This window comes from Morone saxatilis, unplaced genomic scaffold (assembly GCF_004916995.1).
Source record: "Morone saxatilis isolate NCDOM2014 unplaced genomic scaffold, NCSU_SB_2.0 Contig12, whole genome shotgun sequence".
Taxonomy (NCBI): domain Eukaryota; kingdom Metazoa; phylum Chordata; class Actinopteri; family Moronidae; genus Morone; species Morone saxatilis.
Window position 1 is genome coordinate 4,767,188 of NW_023339674.1, and position 19,229 is coordinate 4,786,416.

A 19,229-nucleotide genomic window follows, 5' to 3' on the forward strand; every position below is an offset into this window, starting at 1 on the left:
TAACATATTTATACAATGTTGTCATGATTACCACCCCATGCAAAATCAGCAGCGGTGGCATCGGAAATGGACTTGTACCCAAGACGGGGGTTGAAAAGGGGTGCTGGAGGAACCTCTGCAGGGTTTATGCCTTTTAAAAACCCACTTTCGGGCCACGAGGGCGCATCTCTGTCGACGCTTCATGTGAAAGCGCAGACGGGGTGTGCCACATGCTGTACACTCACACGCACCGTTTGCGGAGTAGCACCTCCGTATTCGCTTCCCCTCTGCGAACCACCCTCCGGTGGAAAGCCACGGTGCCTGAAGCGACTTGGTAGGGACTGTCATCCTGCCTGGCCGCCCGGTTTTTTTGGAGAGGAGAAGTTGGCAAAGGGATGTGACTGCGATGATGGCGCTGCAGCTGAAGAACGGGGATGCAGCGTACTACCAGAGTGCAGAGTACTGCAGAAATTACACTTCGCCGCCTGTCAGCTACGGTGACAGCAGCCATTATCTTGCCCGATTGCCAGGTAAGGAGATGGCTTGCCATACAGGATCCCCCCCCCCCTCCTCTGACTGTCAGCGGTCTTATGTGTGCGCTAATGTTGCAAAGGGATGGAGGAAAAAATCTTAACCAGAGACATTTGCAGATGGCACAGAGGAAGCTGGAAACCGGTTGCCCTGGTTGCTGGTGTCATCCCCATCATGTCATGTAGGGAGAGAGGGGAGAGAGGGGAGAGGGGGTGCATCATCAGCAGTCATTCTGTCCAGCTTATGGATGCTGCGATGCAAAAAAATCTGAGGTTGTCGAGATACTCTAATGGTCTCTTATACTGGGGGGAGCTCTAGGGAGACTCCAGGTTTGAGCTGATGTCTGACTGTGATCTTGCATAGGCTTCACTCTCACCTCACCGAGTATGGCAGTCAATCAAGAGCTGTATTGTCAGAGCAAGTGAAAAGAAATAGAAAGTGAATCGTTGCTGCTCCATTCACTCCTTATAGCCTTTTGCGCTGCTTGATCCGCACAGCTGATGGTGGCATGTGGCAATTACACAGTAAGTGTTTCTTCACTGCACCTGCACGGTCGCTGCCAAAACAGCCATTTGGCTGCGGGTCTTGGGGACTTGAGGCCAGCATGTGTCATAGTCGTGTAGGTACACCACTGTCATCTTCACTCAGCCTCTGTCATGTGGAGATTTTGCAATGATGGCATCATTTGATTGAAGTTAGCAGAAGTTATTTCGACAAACTAATTAAGTCATCAAAAAAGTAAAGAAACAAAATGTTGTTTGTGAATAAGTTTGATGATAATTTGGGTCCTTTTTTTATTAGTATTTCTGACATATTACAGAGTAAATCATTAATAAATTATTCAACTAAGCTTGATGTCCGGTGCCAGTTGTTTCCTATAAACAGGAATAATCACTAATTGATATATTAATAGCAGCCCATTGCATAGGCCAAGAGAGTAGAATACATCTCACTTGATGTTTACAATAATGAATGACATTCGAAACCCTTCAGCGCTACTTAGACTTAAAAATAAAAGCGGAAGCTAGGCTTTACTGTAATGGTACAGTAATATGTATCTGGTCTTGGCTGCTTTCTGCACTCGTCCAGTGCCCAGTGAAGCAGATGGAATAAGTGCAGGAGGCATGTGCTTCTCATCGCTCCATAATTGATGTGACACAACACAGTATGGCAAGAAAAAACTCTAGAGAAAACGAACACTTGGCCTATTTAGAGATTCTCAGTGGAGGCCATGAGATGATCAGGCTCTAGGACAGGAGTTTTTTTTTTTTGTGGCTTGGTTCAAAACCAGCAAACTGATAAATCGAGTCCAGACTAACTTCGGACGTAGTTTCAAGTTCGCCTACAACATCTCTCTCAAATATATCCACTGATCACTTGCTGCCTTGTGCTTCAGCAATATTACATAACATTAATCCTGATAATGACTTGTAAAGTTGATCGTGTTTTCCCCAAAAACTCAAATCCAAAGCAACAAAGGTTTTTTTTTTTGACTTTGCAGCAAGGTCCACTGCTGTGTGAACATGCACAATGTGCTGCAGCTCTGTAGACTGCACTTTGTGGGCCTGGATCTGGGTCTCTGAGGAGGAGGACAAAACTGCCCTTGGCCTATCTAGCTCACATTGAACCTATTGAAAGATAACAACTAAAGTGGAAGAGGCATCAATCTTCTCTTTATTATGTGCAGTGGTATAATTAAAGCTGTACTGTTTACTCTCTTATGTTCTTGTGGGAGGATCCTATTTTTTTATCATCATAGAGTAAATGGTTGTTTTGGCTACCACAGTGTTGACGAAGAACTGTTCGTAATCAGCACACTCATAATGTTTTTGTGGCTGCTTTGGGGTTCTCTTCTGGATAATAAGGGTACGTTTTGCTCTCCTACACTGTCACCTAGGCTTAATAAAGAGTTATGGGACTAAGATTGTTAGAGTTATAAGTCAGTTATGGGCAATAACTTCAATATTTCCTCTCCTGCTAGAAGAAAAACAAATGTGCTCACAAATGTGATCAGAGTGTTGGAATTTAGCTTGTTTCCCCTTCAAAACCAATCAATCGTTGCTCACAGTTCACATCTTAATCATAATAGGGTGTAAGAAGTTTAGAACATAAAAAACAGAAATGAAGGTGGAGGTAAAATGTAAATGCAATTTTATTTTAGTTTTATTATTATTATTAAGTTGTTATAGTCAGTCCAGTCTAGTGTGCACAATTGTTCATTTATTCTATGATCAGAGCAACTGATATGTAGTAAAACGTCCAGTGTGTTAAATTTAGGAAGATCTGTTGGCAGGAATTGGAATATCATATTTAATAGGTGCGATTTTATTAGTGTGTAATCACCTGGAAATAAGAATTGTTGTGTTTTTGTTACCTTAGAATGAGCAGTTATTATCTACAGATGTTTCTACAATAGCCCAGAACCGACAAACCAAACAGTGGCTCTAGATTAGGCCTTTCATGTACTTTTTAAGACTGAGCTGTATTCAAATGGTTGCAATCTGCAACTTCACCACTAGATGCCACTAAATCTTAAACGCTGGTCCTTTAAATGTGGGGCATGCCATCCTAGAGGAATCCAATAACATGACAAATACCATAACATAGAGCAGGCAACAACACAGCAAGTAACCAACATTAGATTGCCTGAAGTTGCTCCTGCTCCTAACATGTAGAAAGGACGAGACGGTTCCCCAGAGCCAGCACACCAGCTCCAGACAACAACAACATATCTTGGCAAACGAGGAAGTAAGCTGCATGTCCGTGGGCAAGTCATTTAAAGCCACCTGGCACACAAATCATGGCGGGAGTAGGGTTGAGTGATCCGCCCCGAACCACTTTGTTTGTTTCCAGTTCTGCGTACAATCACTGGATTCTTCCAAACTGAATGGACAGCTAGTGGACAGTGAGGAGATATTTGAGTTATTAAGTGTGTATTGGATTTGACTCACATACCCAGCCTTTAATGATAATATCAAGCAAAAAGGGTCAGACGTCCTTTGTGCTCATAATTGCTGCTGTGGTGAGTTTTCCGGACTGCTGTGCAGGCTGTCTCAATCAGGGTTGCAGGGTCCTCATGGGGCTGCTGCTGCTGATGATGTGCCGTATGTGATTGGTGGATCTGGTTCTGGATGGTGTTAATAGTGATTGTTGAGCACTGAGAATGTGTCTGACTCAACAGCACCAGTGAAAAATGGGAATATTTGAAGCACCATCCTGCTGTATTGTAACACCTTTTGGGCCCTCTTTTAACCTTTTAATGGCTACAATATATCCATTTATTTTAACTTTCCGTGTTTATCGTAACATGTTTTGTCTTTACGAAAGCTGTCATTGCTGTGATGAGCTCCCCAAAACAGCAAAAGTAAAAGTGTTCCGTAGCAGGATAAACAACGCTCACAATGCTTTTTACTTACATGCAACTGCTGCATAATAGTACTTTTTTAATGTATAAGCAACTCATCCAGCTCTGCTGAATCCTCCACAGTGTCATCTTGCAGTTGCCTGTAGTAAGGTCAGTGGCTTGTCCGGCATACCTTTCTCCTGAGGTCAGCCAGGCCAGGTGACAGACAGGCAGCTGGACAGACTAGACAGACGGACTGACAGCGAGCAGCAGTCGGAAACACAAACACTCTGGGGTGTTATTTTGGGTCCATGAATCACTGGCATTGGGCGTCCAATTGGATTCCATATAAAAGCTTCCAGCACAGTGAGTTTTGACACAGCTGTTGGCCTATTACTGACCTGATAAATTATATAGTTATATACTCACACACACACACACACACACACACACATACACACACACACACAAAATGGAGCATTAGAGTGGCACAGATGAACGCACACAAATCAGCACATTGCCTAATATAATGCTTTCTTTCTGTTTCTTATACATACACAACCATGTCTACCATCTAATTACACACACACATACACACACACATAAACTATATCAGCCTATTCGAGCAGTCACACTTCAGGCTGTGATCTCTTCTGTTCGGGGAAGCTTGAGGATTTTATTGTCACTGTCTCTGTTTGTGTGTGTGCACATGCATGCATGACTGCAGGCGCTGCAGGCTCAGCCTAATCTTTATGATGCCCACTGGAGTGTGAAGCTCCTCTGTCCGAGAACGTGTTTCCATTCACCCATCTCTTTACATCTCTTCTGCCTCCTCAGGGAATATGCTTTATGCCTTAGTGTCACTGTACATTGGTCATTGGATTTTCATCAAGTTCCTTTTCGTTTGATCATCTATGATTAGATAGTACCCACTTAAATCTGTAGTATCTGAAGCGTTAGCAACAGTCTAATCCAATGTAAATCATATCTTTATTTTTCCAAGGCTGTTTACAGATTGTAATGTAATTCAGTAGGATATCTTAAAAACATATTTGCAGATTTTAGTGAAAAATTAGGCTACAATATAGCCTTATATGGTGGTGCCAGAAGAAAAGCCATTTGACATTTATATACTTAATTTGAATGTCTGTACCAAATTTTGAAATCCTTCTACAGTTACAATTTACTGGAAAAGTGAAAGATTTGGCATGCTGGTAGAGCTGAATGAATTCAAGAAGAGTCACTAGATCATCAGAGTCATTAGGATTCATATTCTGTGGACCAGAAATGACTGTACAAAATGTCATGACAATCCATCCAATAGTTAAGATATTTCAGTCTGGACCGACCAACTGAAATGCCATGGCTGAAAACTTTTTGCTTGCACTTTTCGAATGCTTTATAGTTTCCTTGAATATACAGTAGAAGTATTTGTGTTCATACAAGTGTAAAAATCAAGGCCTTAAAGCAAAAAAAGGCATGCAATAAAAAGGGTAAAATTGTATTTTCACAAGGTGAAATGGCAATTATATAATATAATATAACAATATAATAATATAATTCCTTCATGTATTATTGCACTCAGGCACTGAAGTCCTTGACTCCATCAAGGTTACTTTTTAAGTTCTTTGTAAGAAATGTCTTTGATTTAGCAATATCATAATATCTGTATGTGTATGTGCCTCTGGTGTCCACAGGCCCAGAGACCATGTTGAAGCCTCCTCTGAGTCTCTTCAGCCATCCCCAGCAGCCTTTCCAACACATGGACTCTCTGCACCAGCTGGGACCCCCGCCAATGGCTCCTACGCAGCCTCTTGGCCCACCACCCATGGCCCCTGCTCAGGCCATTGGACCCCCAACTATGGTTCCCCAGACTCTAGGCCCCCCTCCCATGACTGCAACTCACACATTAAGGCCTCCCCCTATTACCCCACCACACAGCTTAGGCCCCCCTCCAATGGCCGCAGCTCAGCCACTGGGGCCTCCACCAATGGCGCACACGATGTTGCCCCCACCTGTAGATCACACTCAAGCAATGGTGCCTCCAACCATGGACCTCACACAGCCGTTGGGGCCTCCACCTCTCAACCCTGCACATGCAATGGTGCCCCCACCCGTAGTGGCGCCTGGAGCCAACAGATACCCGCTCCCTCCCAGCCCACTGTCCTCCCCTCCTGCGCCGGGCCCAGACCCTTCACAGATGCCCCCAAGGCACCCAGGACCGGCCCTCATCCCAGCCCCAGTGTCCTGCCTCATCCCTGGTCCTCTCCCGGGTCAGGCAGCCCCAGCCAGCGAGCAGCCCCAGGATGAGGGCTCTCCACTGGGGATGGAGGAGCAGGATGACTCTCTGGGGCTGGGGGAACTGTGTAAACCACTGTACTGTAAACTCTGCAACGTTACCCTCAACTCCGCTCAGCAGGCACAGGCTCACTACCAGGTCAGTTGAAATACACGATGTACAAAATATGCAATATGATACACACATTTATATCTCCTTATCTATCTTTCTAGGGGAAGAACCACAGTAAAAAGTTAAGAAATTTCTACGCTGGCAGTCAACAGCCTCCAGCCATCAGGATCCCAGAAGTCCTTGAGGCAGCTGGCCAGACGTCCCTCAGCTCAGGATCCAACGACAGTGACGCAGGCAGACAGGTCAGATCCAAATTAGCAGCTCAGCATCAACCTACCTAGATGTTACAGTTTTAGTTGAGTAAGTGGGTGTACTGCTGCTGAAGTGGCCAATCTGATGATAGAGGTCGTTTTCCTCTGAGGAGGTGGTAGGGAACTGCAGAGTCACTCTGCCTTATTACAGTAGAAACTAAAATCATCCACTCACCACTGAACAATCGACTGTCTCTACGTACTGTAGCTGCATTTTAAGTAAAACATCTACTTCCTGTGACTCCCTGAATGTATTTTTTTGCTATCAGTGTTACCAATATTTAAAATTAACTTCAAATTAAAAGCTGGAAAAACCACCTTCTCTGCAACTGAACATGTACCTTTATAAAAGATCAAAAGAAAACAATGAGAAAGGGACAAGATAAATTAAATAACAAGAGACAGGATGTCTAATTACTATTAGAGCATACAATTACTGTGAATGAAATTACTATAGATAATAAAGTTCTAAGACTTTAACGCAGCTATGATCAGTATTTTTGCCCATCAAATGGCAATGTGAAAGCCATGTGACAATGAAGGGTTTCTCACAGACAATTTCCACAATAACACAAGCAGTTTTGTATTATATATACATGATATGATCTAATGAGCCTTAAAGTATAAAAATGAACATAAGCTGCAAGTGTTAATGTTTTCCTAATCTTTTCAATGTTGTTCAACTAATAATATGACTATTTTGGGCTTGGAAGTGATTTCTTTCATGATTTAATAACTTTCTTCAGTGTGTATTTTCCAGTGGAAAATCTTAAGGAGTTGCGCAAGAAATTCTTTTCCTCCTCCCACCGGACCTAACAATTTCTTTCTTCTCTTCTCACTGTTTACTTCCAAACTCCTCTCCCCACAAACACTGCATTGCTTTGTCCTGTGTCTACAGGCGTTGTATAAGGGGGCGACCCGGGTCATCTTGGCCACAGAGAATGACTATTGTAAGCTTTGTGACGCCTCCTTCAGTTCACCGGCAGTTGCGCAGGCTCACTACCAGGGCAAGAACCACGCCAAGAAACTACGGCTCGCTGAGGCCCAACAAAACTCCATTAACATGTAGGTTTAAGTATAGAAAACGTTTGCAGTATACTTATTTCTTTTATGTATTTGAGTAATAAAGTCAAATTTTAGCTGTAGACCTGAATTTAAACATCTAATAAGGTATAAAGTATGTGTCTCTACATTCATTTATCCAGGTAACTGTCGGGTTTGACTTTCTCCCAATTATAAAGTTGTAGTTTGAGAAAAGCCACCCAACTACACTTTTAAAACATAGCTGGTTTTGGCTTTGTTAATTACTGAATGAGCCAAGCTAAACTTTTTTAAAGATTTTACTCACCCCTGGGATCAAACTGAGGTGATTTGTTTGTTTCAGGGAAGGCAGCAATGAGGCAGCCCCAAGAAGAAACAGGAAAGATGGCAGTGAGTACAGACTGGTGAAAAACCGCCGCAGCCCGCAGCTACCCGCTTCTATGCCAGGTAAAATATTTTGAATAAATAAATAGAAGACTTAAACACACAGAGACACTTACTGACTTGGACCTGGTCTGCTTAATTTTGAACTTTTAATGTTCAACTGTTAAAATAACGGTTAAGATATAAATATACAAATGAGCTACAAGATGATTTGTATGTGTCAATACAACACATTAATCCAACTCATTTGAGCTCTTTATACTAGAGAAACTAGAGAACACCATATATCAGCCACACTAACGAGCTACTGTTAGCAGCTGAACTGCCTCTTTGAATAACTGACCACATACAAAGAGTTAGATTAGATAAACAATCAGCAGTCAACTGTTCCTTTGTTTCTGGATTATCTTGTTTTGGATTATCTTCAAAGACAATGTAGCTCCTCTTGACCACTCTGGTACATCTTTTGCACTTCTACAGAATCCAATAGTCCACGCCACTGTGCAGCATAGGCATTTATACTGGGAAGTCAATTTTGCTGTCTAGAAGGGCTACTATGACCTCTAATAGCTGACTGAGTTGTTGTGGACTCCCTCGGGGGAAAAGAAAATGTAATGTAAAAATACGTCAGTGAAGTAAACTGCTGCAGCTGGCTTAGAAGATATGGTGAACACAAGAAAACACGAAAACATTTTATTCCTAAAACGAGATGAATGGAAATTTTGTATTGAAAACCAGTTTTTTCATAAGTATTATAACAAAGTCAGCTTTTTATTTGACACTTTATTGGCTTGTTTAAGCCCACTCTACCAGCCGGTTTTCAACAGCTTTTGAATGTGGCATTTCTTTTCCTGTAGCAATAACACTGTGCAATAAATCTAAGAAATAATCTGGTAAATATTGGATTTATTTGGTCATTTGATTTTTATTTTTTACACTGGAGCACCCACTTTTTAAACCTCCTTTGATGTTTTGGAAAGGCTGACACAAAGCTGCACCACTGTATCACTGAGAGTAACATGGTGATACACATTTTACCAGTGTTTAAGGGTTAGCAAATTAAAATTTATTGGCTGAAAGCTTCTCTTAACTTTGCCACGTTTTGTGTTAGTGTCTGGTTTCGCCTTTGTGCGTGTGAAAACAGATCCAGAAAAAGGTAACGTCAGACTTTCTGCTGACGTCAAACAACTATCTCTTTCTTGCCGTCTTTCGCTATGTCTCTGTTTTTCCACCGACAAAAGGAGTAGCACCTCAGCTCAAGATAAAGCAGGATAAATCATACAGTGGAGCCAATTCCCTTCCTTGCTCTTTCTCTCTCTCTCTCTCTCTCTCTCTCTCTCTTTCTCTCGCACACACACACACACCACAATGTTCTGCTGATTTAATCAGTTTTTCTTGATGGACAAACCCCAAAATAGCTGCACTCTCTCCTGCGGTTGCCTTCTCGCTGTCTTTTTATCTCTCTGCCTATCTCTCCTCCGTTTTTCTGCTTGTTAACACACAACACACACACACACACACACACACATACACACACAGACAAGCAATGTACTTTTCAAATGATCACCTTTGTTGTAAGCCCAGATGACTAGTCCATGAGAGGCTTTACTTAGGCACAGTACAGTGGTATTTTGAAATAAATGCGGTCACGCTCACAATGATAATGTGAAGCAGTTATAATATTTACTAGGAGATACTATAATTGATGTTAATCCATCCAATAATCGTTGAGACATTTCACTCAAAACCAAAAATGTGAACCTCATTGTGGTGCGCGAGGAAAAATCAGGGGAACAGCAAAGTCCTTTCATGGCAAACAATGCAACAGTTGTTAAGATATTTCAGTCTGGACCAAAGTGATCGACTGACCAAAATTGCCATCTGTATAGCCATCATGCTAGCGTGGTTGAAAATTCCAAACATTTGCTGATTCCAGTTCTCATATATCAGGATTGTGTGACTTCCTATGATTTATATGATTGTAAATGGAATATCTTTGGGTTTGTGACTGCTAGTCGGACAAAACGGGCGATTTGGGAAATTGAGACGAGCATTTTTCACAATTTTGTGAAATTTTATTGACAAAACAATGAATGTATTCATTGAAAAAAAAAGATAATAAAAAAAAGAATAATTCATCTTACATAATCTTTGCCAACCATTAGTCTTACACTGAGGTATTCTTCTAGCTGTCATGATGGATAAATCTGGAATGAATCTGCCACTGTAGCCACAACTAATGTTTTCCTGTCTGTTGTTTCTCCTCTCACTCTCCCTCCAGGGCCGTACTACAATCCAAGACCAAGGCAGCGCATCCCCAGGGACTTGGCTATGTGCGTCACTCCCAGTGGACAGTTCTACTGCTCCATGTGCAACTGCGGAGCCGAGCAAGAAACGGACTTCAGGCAACATCTGGAGAGCAAGCAGCACAAAGCAAAAGTGTCAGAGTTAAGATACCGCCACGAGATGGAGAACCTCGGCTACAGCTAAGAGACACGAGAGGGGAGGGGGGTGGGAGAGAAAAGATAGAAGTGAGTGGGACAGAATAGTTGGAGAGACAGTACAAGACCAAAGTGCAGGAATGTGTTTGAGGGGCATATTTAGTGAAGGGATTAGCCCTAATGGCCTCAAGATCCTGTTGCAATTCATTTGATATATGGATCAAACACTAAAATCCTCATATTTGACATAATGCTTTACCATATGAAGCTATAATTGGATTTGATGGATTTATTTGAGCTGGGTATTACTCTTGAAATACAGTCTGTATAATGAAGCATGCGGCAACATGTATGCAGAGATCAGGAGCCATGCATTGGAGGAAATAGTATATTTTTGACGTACAAGTCTTGAGACATAAAAACAGTCTGTTTTATGCTCTGAATCAGAACATTTGATCCACCTCCTTTTTTATACTGTTTCTGATCCACTTTCCTCCAAGGCTTTGAGTGGGTTGCATTCTGACTCAGGATACAGGTAAATGGAAATGAATTGCAAGTAAATCTTGAGCTTGTTCGGGCTACGGGGAGAAGACTAGTGATGCACAGAGAGCCAATGTGACAGGAGAGGAAGCATAGGAACAGTTGGAAAAGACTGGGACATGCAGAGGGTTCAAGCATTAAGAGAGAATCTAAAATGTAAAAAAAAAAAGAGAGAAACTGGTTTGAGGAAGGAGACACGCATAGAGGCAAACAGTTGAGGTCAGAACAAGTCTCATCTTTGGGAAAACAATCATGACTGAGGTCAAAGTTTTAGTTTGAGACTTGTTTTTTTCAATTCTTGTGTGTGGATCAGCCCTACAGGTATTTTATACTGGCCCAACAGCAGGGACTACAGAGCCACACGGGACACAAAAGAGCAAATTCAACATCTTTATAATCTAACACAGGTATTAAAATCCAAAGCACTATTTGCTAATTAAAAAAAACAAACAAAGCACAATGAACAACATCATGTGGAAAAAAACAGTGTTACATGAATCTGTTAGCCTTAGCTGACCTCTTAGTGGTCCTTTGGTGTGTATCAGGCTGCAGGCTAGACCATGGCTAGCCTTGTTTGTGCCTTTAGTGAGAATTAGGCTAAAGAGTAAGCTTTGGCTATAGCCATTTTGGAAATATAGTGGAAACCAATCTACAGTATTGATTGGGTTTTTCTATATTCTGTCATCTCTCTTCTTGTATTAAATCCACACAAATATTATGTAAATATTCTCAAATGACATTGTAGATATAAATATAGTATAATATACATGCATACTATTGATTCTTTGGTTAATGTTAGCCTAGCATATATTGTAAATACTCATAATCTATTTAATAATGATCAGGAATCTTGTACAAAGTGTGCACTGACTGAATGTCTACCCATCAGCACTGTATGTTTGTGTGTGGATTTTACTGTAGACCCTCCACACCACTTTGGGTGATGCCCTCGTTCATTGATAGTAACTCTGGTACCCTCCGTCTGTGGTTAAAGGCTATTAGTCATCACTTTGATCGTGCTGGACGACCACATGCTTCTTCTGAGGCACGGTATGAGCTGAATCTTTGTCTTGGCAATACAGCCAGACTGTGAGGAAGAAATGTACAAACACATTGGAAAACTTATAGGGATGCGTGCAGCCGAAAACTCCAAACTTCTAATTAGTTTTGCAAATGGCAAATGAACATGTGCAGAGCTCGTGGATGTTTTTAGTTGTAAGACATATCATTTAATTCTCCCACTCACTCTTGATTCCTAGAGGGGGCATAAGCAGGTTTTACTGCAGTGTGAAACAGCTGCAGAGGAGTGACATGGATTTTGTCTGGATTTGCAGACAGATTTTTGTTGTTGTTGTTGTTTTTACCCTGTATGACCCAGGTCCAGCTGTTTTTCAGTCACTAGCCCATCCTGAAACGATCAGTTATGTAATTGGAATCAAATTTGATTTTCTGTTTCTGTTTATTTGATTTTCTGGTCCAGTTCAGTTGCTGAGCTGAACACAGTGCAGTTACATGGCATTTGGAGTTACACAGTCACACTTGAAATGACTTAAAAGTGTGTATTTTGCCTTAAATGTTGTTTATGATCTTCATTACATTCAGAAGACAATGACAGGGTCATAAAATTTACATTTTTATTGTTTGAAACACAAAACCTGTCTTTTTTATTTGCAGATTGTTTCCTTTAAATAGGAAAAACGATCATATTTATGCCTCAAAAAACATTTTATGTAGCAGCTGAAAGGATTTTCCATCTAGATTTAGATGGATAGAACAAGACATGTTTCAGCTATACAGTATACACTAATTGAATGCTTCTGTAGTTCAAAAGAGGAGAAGAACCTTCCTCCTTTCACTTTAAATTGGCTTTTCCAACTTCTCCTGCAGAGCGGCCGTGCACACACACATGCACGCACACTCCCACATAATTCAATCAGTCAAAGGCCTGATCGGGTCACATAATTAGATGTGTTATAAAGTGAAATGAAAGCAGCATCCTGGCTTTCTCTCTGGTTGGGTTGGTTTGCTGTGGGGAGAGGCAGCTGTTCCCATCTTACATATGTCTCTAGAGCACAAACACACACCTGATCACACACATGAGGACACTCAGGAGAAAAGCACTGTGAGGACAAAGTACTGTGGTGTTTAGGGATTTAAACATGTGAGAGAGGAACAGCCAGAGAGGGAGAGACAAACACAACATAGAAAATAAAATGGGAGGCTATTTTTTATTAGCCCACTGTGCTGTATGGTTTAATCAAAAAGGAACAAAGAGGAGCTGATGAAAGCAGAGCTGTAACCAAAGCTGTGGGTGAGACACAGGTAGTCAAGGAGTTCTTCACATCCGACGGAGTTGCAGTCTGTTAATAGCAATCCTCCTCCACCTAGAAATAACACGCTTTGTATTACATGAAGGCATGGGTAGCATAACCTTTTATTATGTTGACAGGCTCTTGGATTTAGAATGAGAGTCACACTCCAATGCAGCTTCTTAACACCTTCAGAAAATGCATGAAAGAATAGACTGCAATGGAATGGAGGAAATGAGGAGATCATAGGAAAATCAGGCTGCTAAGAGTCTTTCAGGGAAGACAGTAGTCTGGAAACCTTTTTTGTTTTCGTTCTGTAATAGACTCCCTTAACCAGTTTTTCCCAACCTTTTTGGCTTGGGATCCCTTAAAATATGCCAATATCTACTTGAGACCCCTCACCACAGGTTTTGGGCTGTGTGGATCAAAGATTGTTTTTTTGTCAGATTGACAAAATAGGCAACTGTCCTGGGGCCCCAAACCCTACAGGTCCCAAAAGTCCTAGGTTCACAGCCTGCGATTACATTTTGTTACTGTACTGAAAATTTGTCAGGGAGTTTGTCCATAAGGTTTTACATTATTAGCTAATTTTGCGATCCTGTCTTGTAGAGAAAAAATCAACTGAGACATAGAAAACCCAGGGACAGGTGGTATCTTTTTCCTTTAAGATTTTTTGGGGCATTTTTATTGGACATAAAAATAAATGAAAAAGAAAACAGGAAATAAGGGAAAGGTAACAATTAAGCTACTATGATGCTCGCCAGGTGGTATCTTTCCAGCATATCAGTACTGGTTTTGGAGCCTCTGGGCAAATAATGTAGCTACCGTGTACAGATTGCACTGTACTGGATGGGAACTTGGGGACAGGATACATAGAGTGTGGGAGGTGGGGAACCCCAATGACAAATTCTTGCCCTAAAATTTGAGAAAATGTGCAAAAAAACAAAACAAATATAATTTAGTGTGGCAGAGACTATACTTTCTTCTCTGGTCATCTTGTAACCACTCACACTACTCTTCCTCTTTTTTTCTTCCTCTTTTTGTGATAATATTATATATAGTTATTATACACTATATCAGTCAGGACACTCCAAGAGGCCACAATAGGATATATATGACTACATTTAAAAGTATTTATGATAATTAACATTTCACTCAAAACCTCTTTGTTCCTTTCGAAAGAATTCTGAAGGGAACAGCTCAAAAAGTGCCATCTTATGGTATTTTTACTTGATTCAAGAAAGTCTCAAAACCAGCAGGCTCTAATTGAAAATAAATTGCATAGCCTGAAATAACATAGTAAACGCAATTTGTAGTTAATGGGCTAAAACACGCCAAACCACTGGTAAACTGCCTCTTTTCTACAGGACTATTTTTGGATGAATATTGTTGCAGTGAAAAGCAATTCTGCATCTAGAGATCATTGGTTGCACAAATGTTTTAAGCAGTCCAAAGCCAACAAAATCAAGGAAAAGCACTATGCTAAATAAAGGCATCTAGGTATAAACCGCCATTAACTGTTAAGAGGTTTAATACTTTTTAAATTGGCACTGTTATTTGCTCTGTGTTCATTTAATTGATTGGATTGCATTTAAAAAAAGTCAGTTTAGTTGTTGTTTGGTCTGATGATATGTTGAAATAGTTCAAATACCCGAGGCACTGTTTTTGTTTTGTTCTGTGTTTACTTGTTAGAGACTATACCGGTTGACAACTATAATGTACTGATAATTATTAGTTTCACTGTTATTAATCAATGCTGTTATCTGAATGCGGATGTGTTGCAGCATCATTATAAGTTGAACTTCAGTGCTTCGTTGTAAATGACCGAGAAGTGTTACATATTGCACCGTATAAATTGTATCTGGTTTATTTTGTGCATGAGTAAAGTCATATTTAATAACTGTTTCTACTATTGAGAGAAAATAGGACAGTGAGGATGCTGTTCGTTTTCTCTGAGGTTTATATGGCTGGTTGGTTGGAAATGTCTGTATGCTGTGCTGCATCTACAAAAGGGCATTGGGAAGAATCATGATTTTGCACTGAATATAAAAATACACTTGTGTCTATAAAGAAAATTATGCTACCATATGTTGTTAGTTTAAGTGAAGACTTTGCTACCATTGTCATTATTTGCCTCTTGATAATTGATATCCTGATGTTTACAATGTGAGAATTTGAAGCTGTGTGGATGTGTATCATATTTGTAACTCTGCGTGTTTATCCACGTGTTGCACTGTTGGACTGATCAGACCAGGGTAGATGGGAAACACTGTGAGGTTGAGAAAAAACACTATGTGACTAAATATATTTATCCATTCTTTCAATTACATTCGACACCACTAGAATGATTTTGACAATCCAAAGAGATTATTATTTTTGAATTATTACAGTAGAGGTTTCATGGGTTCCCAAATCAGTTGTCTGGTGTCTGCAGAAAATGTAATACACATTATTGGGTCATCACTTTTCTGTTTACCCAAAAGGCTTCTTCAGTCCAACTGTTGTGGTATTAGGTAACCATTCTCACTGGTAGTGCAGGAACATCCACTGTTAAAGTCCTCAATTGCAATCACGTCCCAGTAACAATTAGAACCAAAGAAGCTTTTTGGATGACCAGTTAAATTGCAATTTGGGTCAAAATGTTATTTGTTTTATAGCTGGATTTAGCACAGTATCAGATTTTGGGAAATTTGCTTTTTAACTTGAGAGATAGATGTGAAGATTGATACTACTTTCATGTCTGCGGAGCTAGAGCCAGGAGGTTATTAGCTTAGCTTAGCATAAAGACTGGAAACAGGGGGACACAGCCAGCCTGACTCTGTCCAAAGTTTAGAAAACCCATCATTTTAAAGCTGTATGTAAATGTAATTAGTAAGATTTAAACATGCTGGTAGGCAGATTATTTTAATTTCGGAGAGAGCTAGGCCAGCTGTATCGCCTCCTGGTTCCAGCTCCATAGATACAAGATTAATATCAACCTTCGCATTTAACTCTCCACTCTACAAAAGGCGTATTTTAGCATGCATCTACTGTGTGTGCCTGTCCATTTCAACTCAATCAAACCATATAGAGATTGGTTGCCTCACATAAAAAAGCCCATGTATTCTGGTCTTCAGAGTGAGTCAGTCTTACACACTGACAGAATTCAGGACCCCTCAGCTCCATCTACTGTCAGGGGCCCCAAACCTCCTAGCAGCACCCCTGTAGGACAGTATATACTCCTGTACTCTCTGTGAAAACCTCAGCACACTTTCAGTGCCTCTGAACATTGTTGCCAATATACCACTGACTGACTGAATGGATGCCTGGACGATTGATACACTGATTACTGAGGCTGTGTGTGTGTGTGTGTGTGTGTTTTCTGACAGATGAATAAACGTGCAGATGATATTAATAACCAAGCTGAGTTGATGATTATTGCAATGAATGTGTGTCTTGTGTGTTTTCTTCCACGGCTCAGCTTGTAACCGCTCCGGGGGAAATAACCGTTCTGTTAGTGGATGCTGTTATTGGCTGTCAGGGAGAAGACGCCCTACATAGCCCAGTTTCCACTGCACTGATAGTCAGGCTTTACTCGTTATTCTTAAAATTACTTCTGCCAAGAAAGCTGTTCTCGTGCCCCTGGTAGTTTGTTTGTTTGTTTGCCTGTCAGCAGGATATCTCACACACATTATGAACAGATTGCCTGAAATGTGGTGTACTGGCCTCAGGTTTAAGTTAGTTTTTGCTAAGGATCCACAAACTTGGATTTCTGCCATTGAATGATTCTTTTGAGATGCTTTAATTGGGCCTGTACTCATCAGGATAGAGCACTAGCATATTAAATGGCTGTCCAGCTTTCTTATTACTCAGTGCTGCCACTTTTTAATGAATGTATGTAGGTACTAATTGTGTAGTTATTGTAAGTGTTAGGCAAAATAGGTCAATTTTAAACCAGCAATATGAGGAGACAACTGTCTGCAGCTGCTGTTAGAGGAACATGTTCAGTCCCAAAGCTGCTGGATAAAAGAATAGATTTATGCTCTCATCTTTAAAATCCTCTCTTCATAAATGCTCCATTATCAGGGGTACCTTAAAAAAATATTCACGCACATGAATTACTATTAATACTTAATATCACATGGAATCTGTGCAGCTTGATATTAATAAATCGTATGCATAATTCCTGCCCTCAATTGCTGCAGGTGCATTAGTGCTGGTTTAGAATACAGCACCTGTTTAATTCAGTTTTAAGCCCTGAATAAAATGAAGCAAATAAACAGGCTACAGTTTTTTTATACTAAATGTTTAGCTGTGCAGCACCAGCTCATAATTGTGCATCTGTCATTGTGGTCCAGAAAGACTCAAACAGACAGTTCAAGCAGATGACTGACAGTTGTCTCCTTCGCTCAGACATCAATATGAACCCTTCCTATAGAGCAGATTGAACAAACATACCAGCACTCTGGAGTTTCATTGGTTCTAAATCTATCTGAGTTGTTAACTGGAAAAATGTGGCAGTTTTTTTATTCTTAAAATATCCAATAAAATCAGTTTCTGAACAAATGTATAGCCAGAAATGGGCCATACAATTGCTCATCCATTATTTTAGAGTAAATGTATAAGAACGAAAGGTCGAAAAGCACCTTAACATATAGTTTATGTAACATAATCACTGAGACATTTACTGATATTCCTTCTATTCTATTCTTACCTTTCAGAGTAAGGAAAGTGCAGATGTCACTAATAACATTAACGAGGACCAACATTCATAATACGAGGAGTAGGACCCTTAATCAGCAAAGTCTTTGTACTTGTTTTACCTTTATAGATATATATCAAGGAAAAAAGATCATACAACACTAACAATACATTAATAAACCACTCAACAACACAGACTATCTTCTATAAAAAAAAAAAAGGTCTATTACAGTAAGTGTCCCAGGGCTGTATGTGTGTTATTAGTTACACCTGTGTGTTTGCTGCAATGACATGTCAAAATGTCTGCTGTGAAAAAGGTTTGACACCTACCTCGGGCTCAATTGATTAACTGCACATGTTTTCTTGAGTCGAATCTTCATAAATGTGTGCATCAAAAAATCCATTAGAGAACAATCACTGCTTCGGGGGGTTAATGCTTGCTGCGACTGAGGCCAAACCCCAATCAGTGGTTTCACTGCAGGTGTTTTGCATTTGACAAATGACAGATTTTCATGTGGCCACAGGTATTGTTTCTGACCTATTTAGTTTAGTTTAGACTGAAAAGCCCTTTACAGGTGACAGGAGTGATGTCGGGGGATTGTTCTGTGTTGACATTGGTTTGCACTCTAGTACATTTGAGCCATACAGTAAATATTTTCGACAATCCCTGCAAGGCCCTGAGCACTATGGCCAGTCTTTGGTGCAACATTAACATTAACATTAAATTAAAACAAATCATGCTAGAATGCAGATACAATTTAAACCTGATTTAAAAGTGATTTCTTCGGCCACTGAGCTTTGCGTGGCAGCAGAAATAAGTTGTGAACAAAGCTGACGTATTGCCTTTTAAGTTGATGTGGCGAACTCATTATGATAGCAGATAGTTTATTTAGACATCCAGCGGTTATGGAGAAACATTAGCATTCATTTAGAGTTGTGTTTGTGGTAACCTGATGAATTTAAGTCCAATATTCACTCTCTTTTAGCTCTGATTTTGGTCTCCACCAATTCCTGAGGGAAATATTTGGCTCTTCAGTGGCCCCATGTTTGTCCCTCTCATGTATTAGCGTACATTCAGGTCACAGAGGTTAGACCCATTAGTTTCTCTAAAAAGGTAATAAATGCTAACCCGCGATGTTTTAAAAACCTAGGGTCATTTAAAAACACTTGATCTTTCTCTTTATTCGGAAACAGAGGATAATGCGATAATGAGAAGCACACACTGGGGTTAGCTCTTTAGTAGCTAAACGCTCCAGTGTGTTTACCAGTTAGGCACTCACTTTCTCTATCTGAGTGGGTAGTGTACACTGGGTTTTTTGG

The 19,229-nt window shown here is 40.5% G+C and overlaps 1 protein-coding gene across 1 annotated transcript; it reads left to right on the forward strand.

Annotated features, from left to right (window-relative positions):
• The first annotated feature begins 343 nt into the window (after positions 1-343).
• On the forward strand, positions 344-19,136 carry zmat3 (zinc finger, matrin-type 3). Its single transcript, XM_035653975.1, has 6 exons — positions 344-509; positions 5,551-6,290; positions 6,365-6,505; positions 7,413-7,579; positions 7,899-8,002; positions 10,221-19,136. The coding sequence occupies exons 1-6, from the start codon at positions 386-388 to the stop codon at positions 10,427-10,429; spliced, it is 1,485 nt and encodes a 494-aa protein (XP_035509868.1). The 5' UTR covers positions 344-385; the 3' UTR covers positions 10,430-19,136.
• The last annotated feature ends 93 nt before the right edge of the window (positions 19,137-19,229 follow it).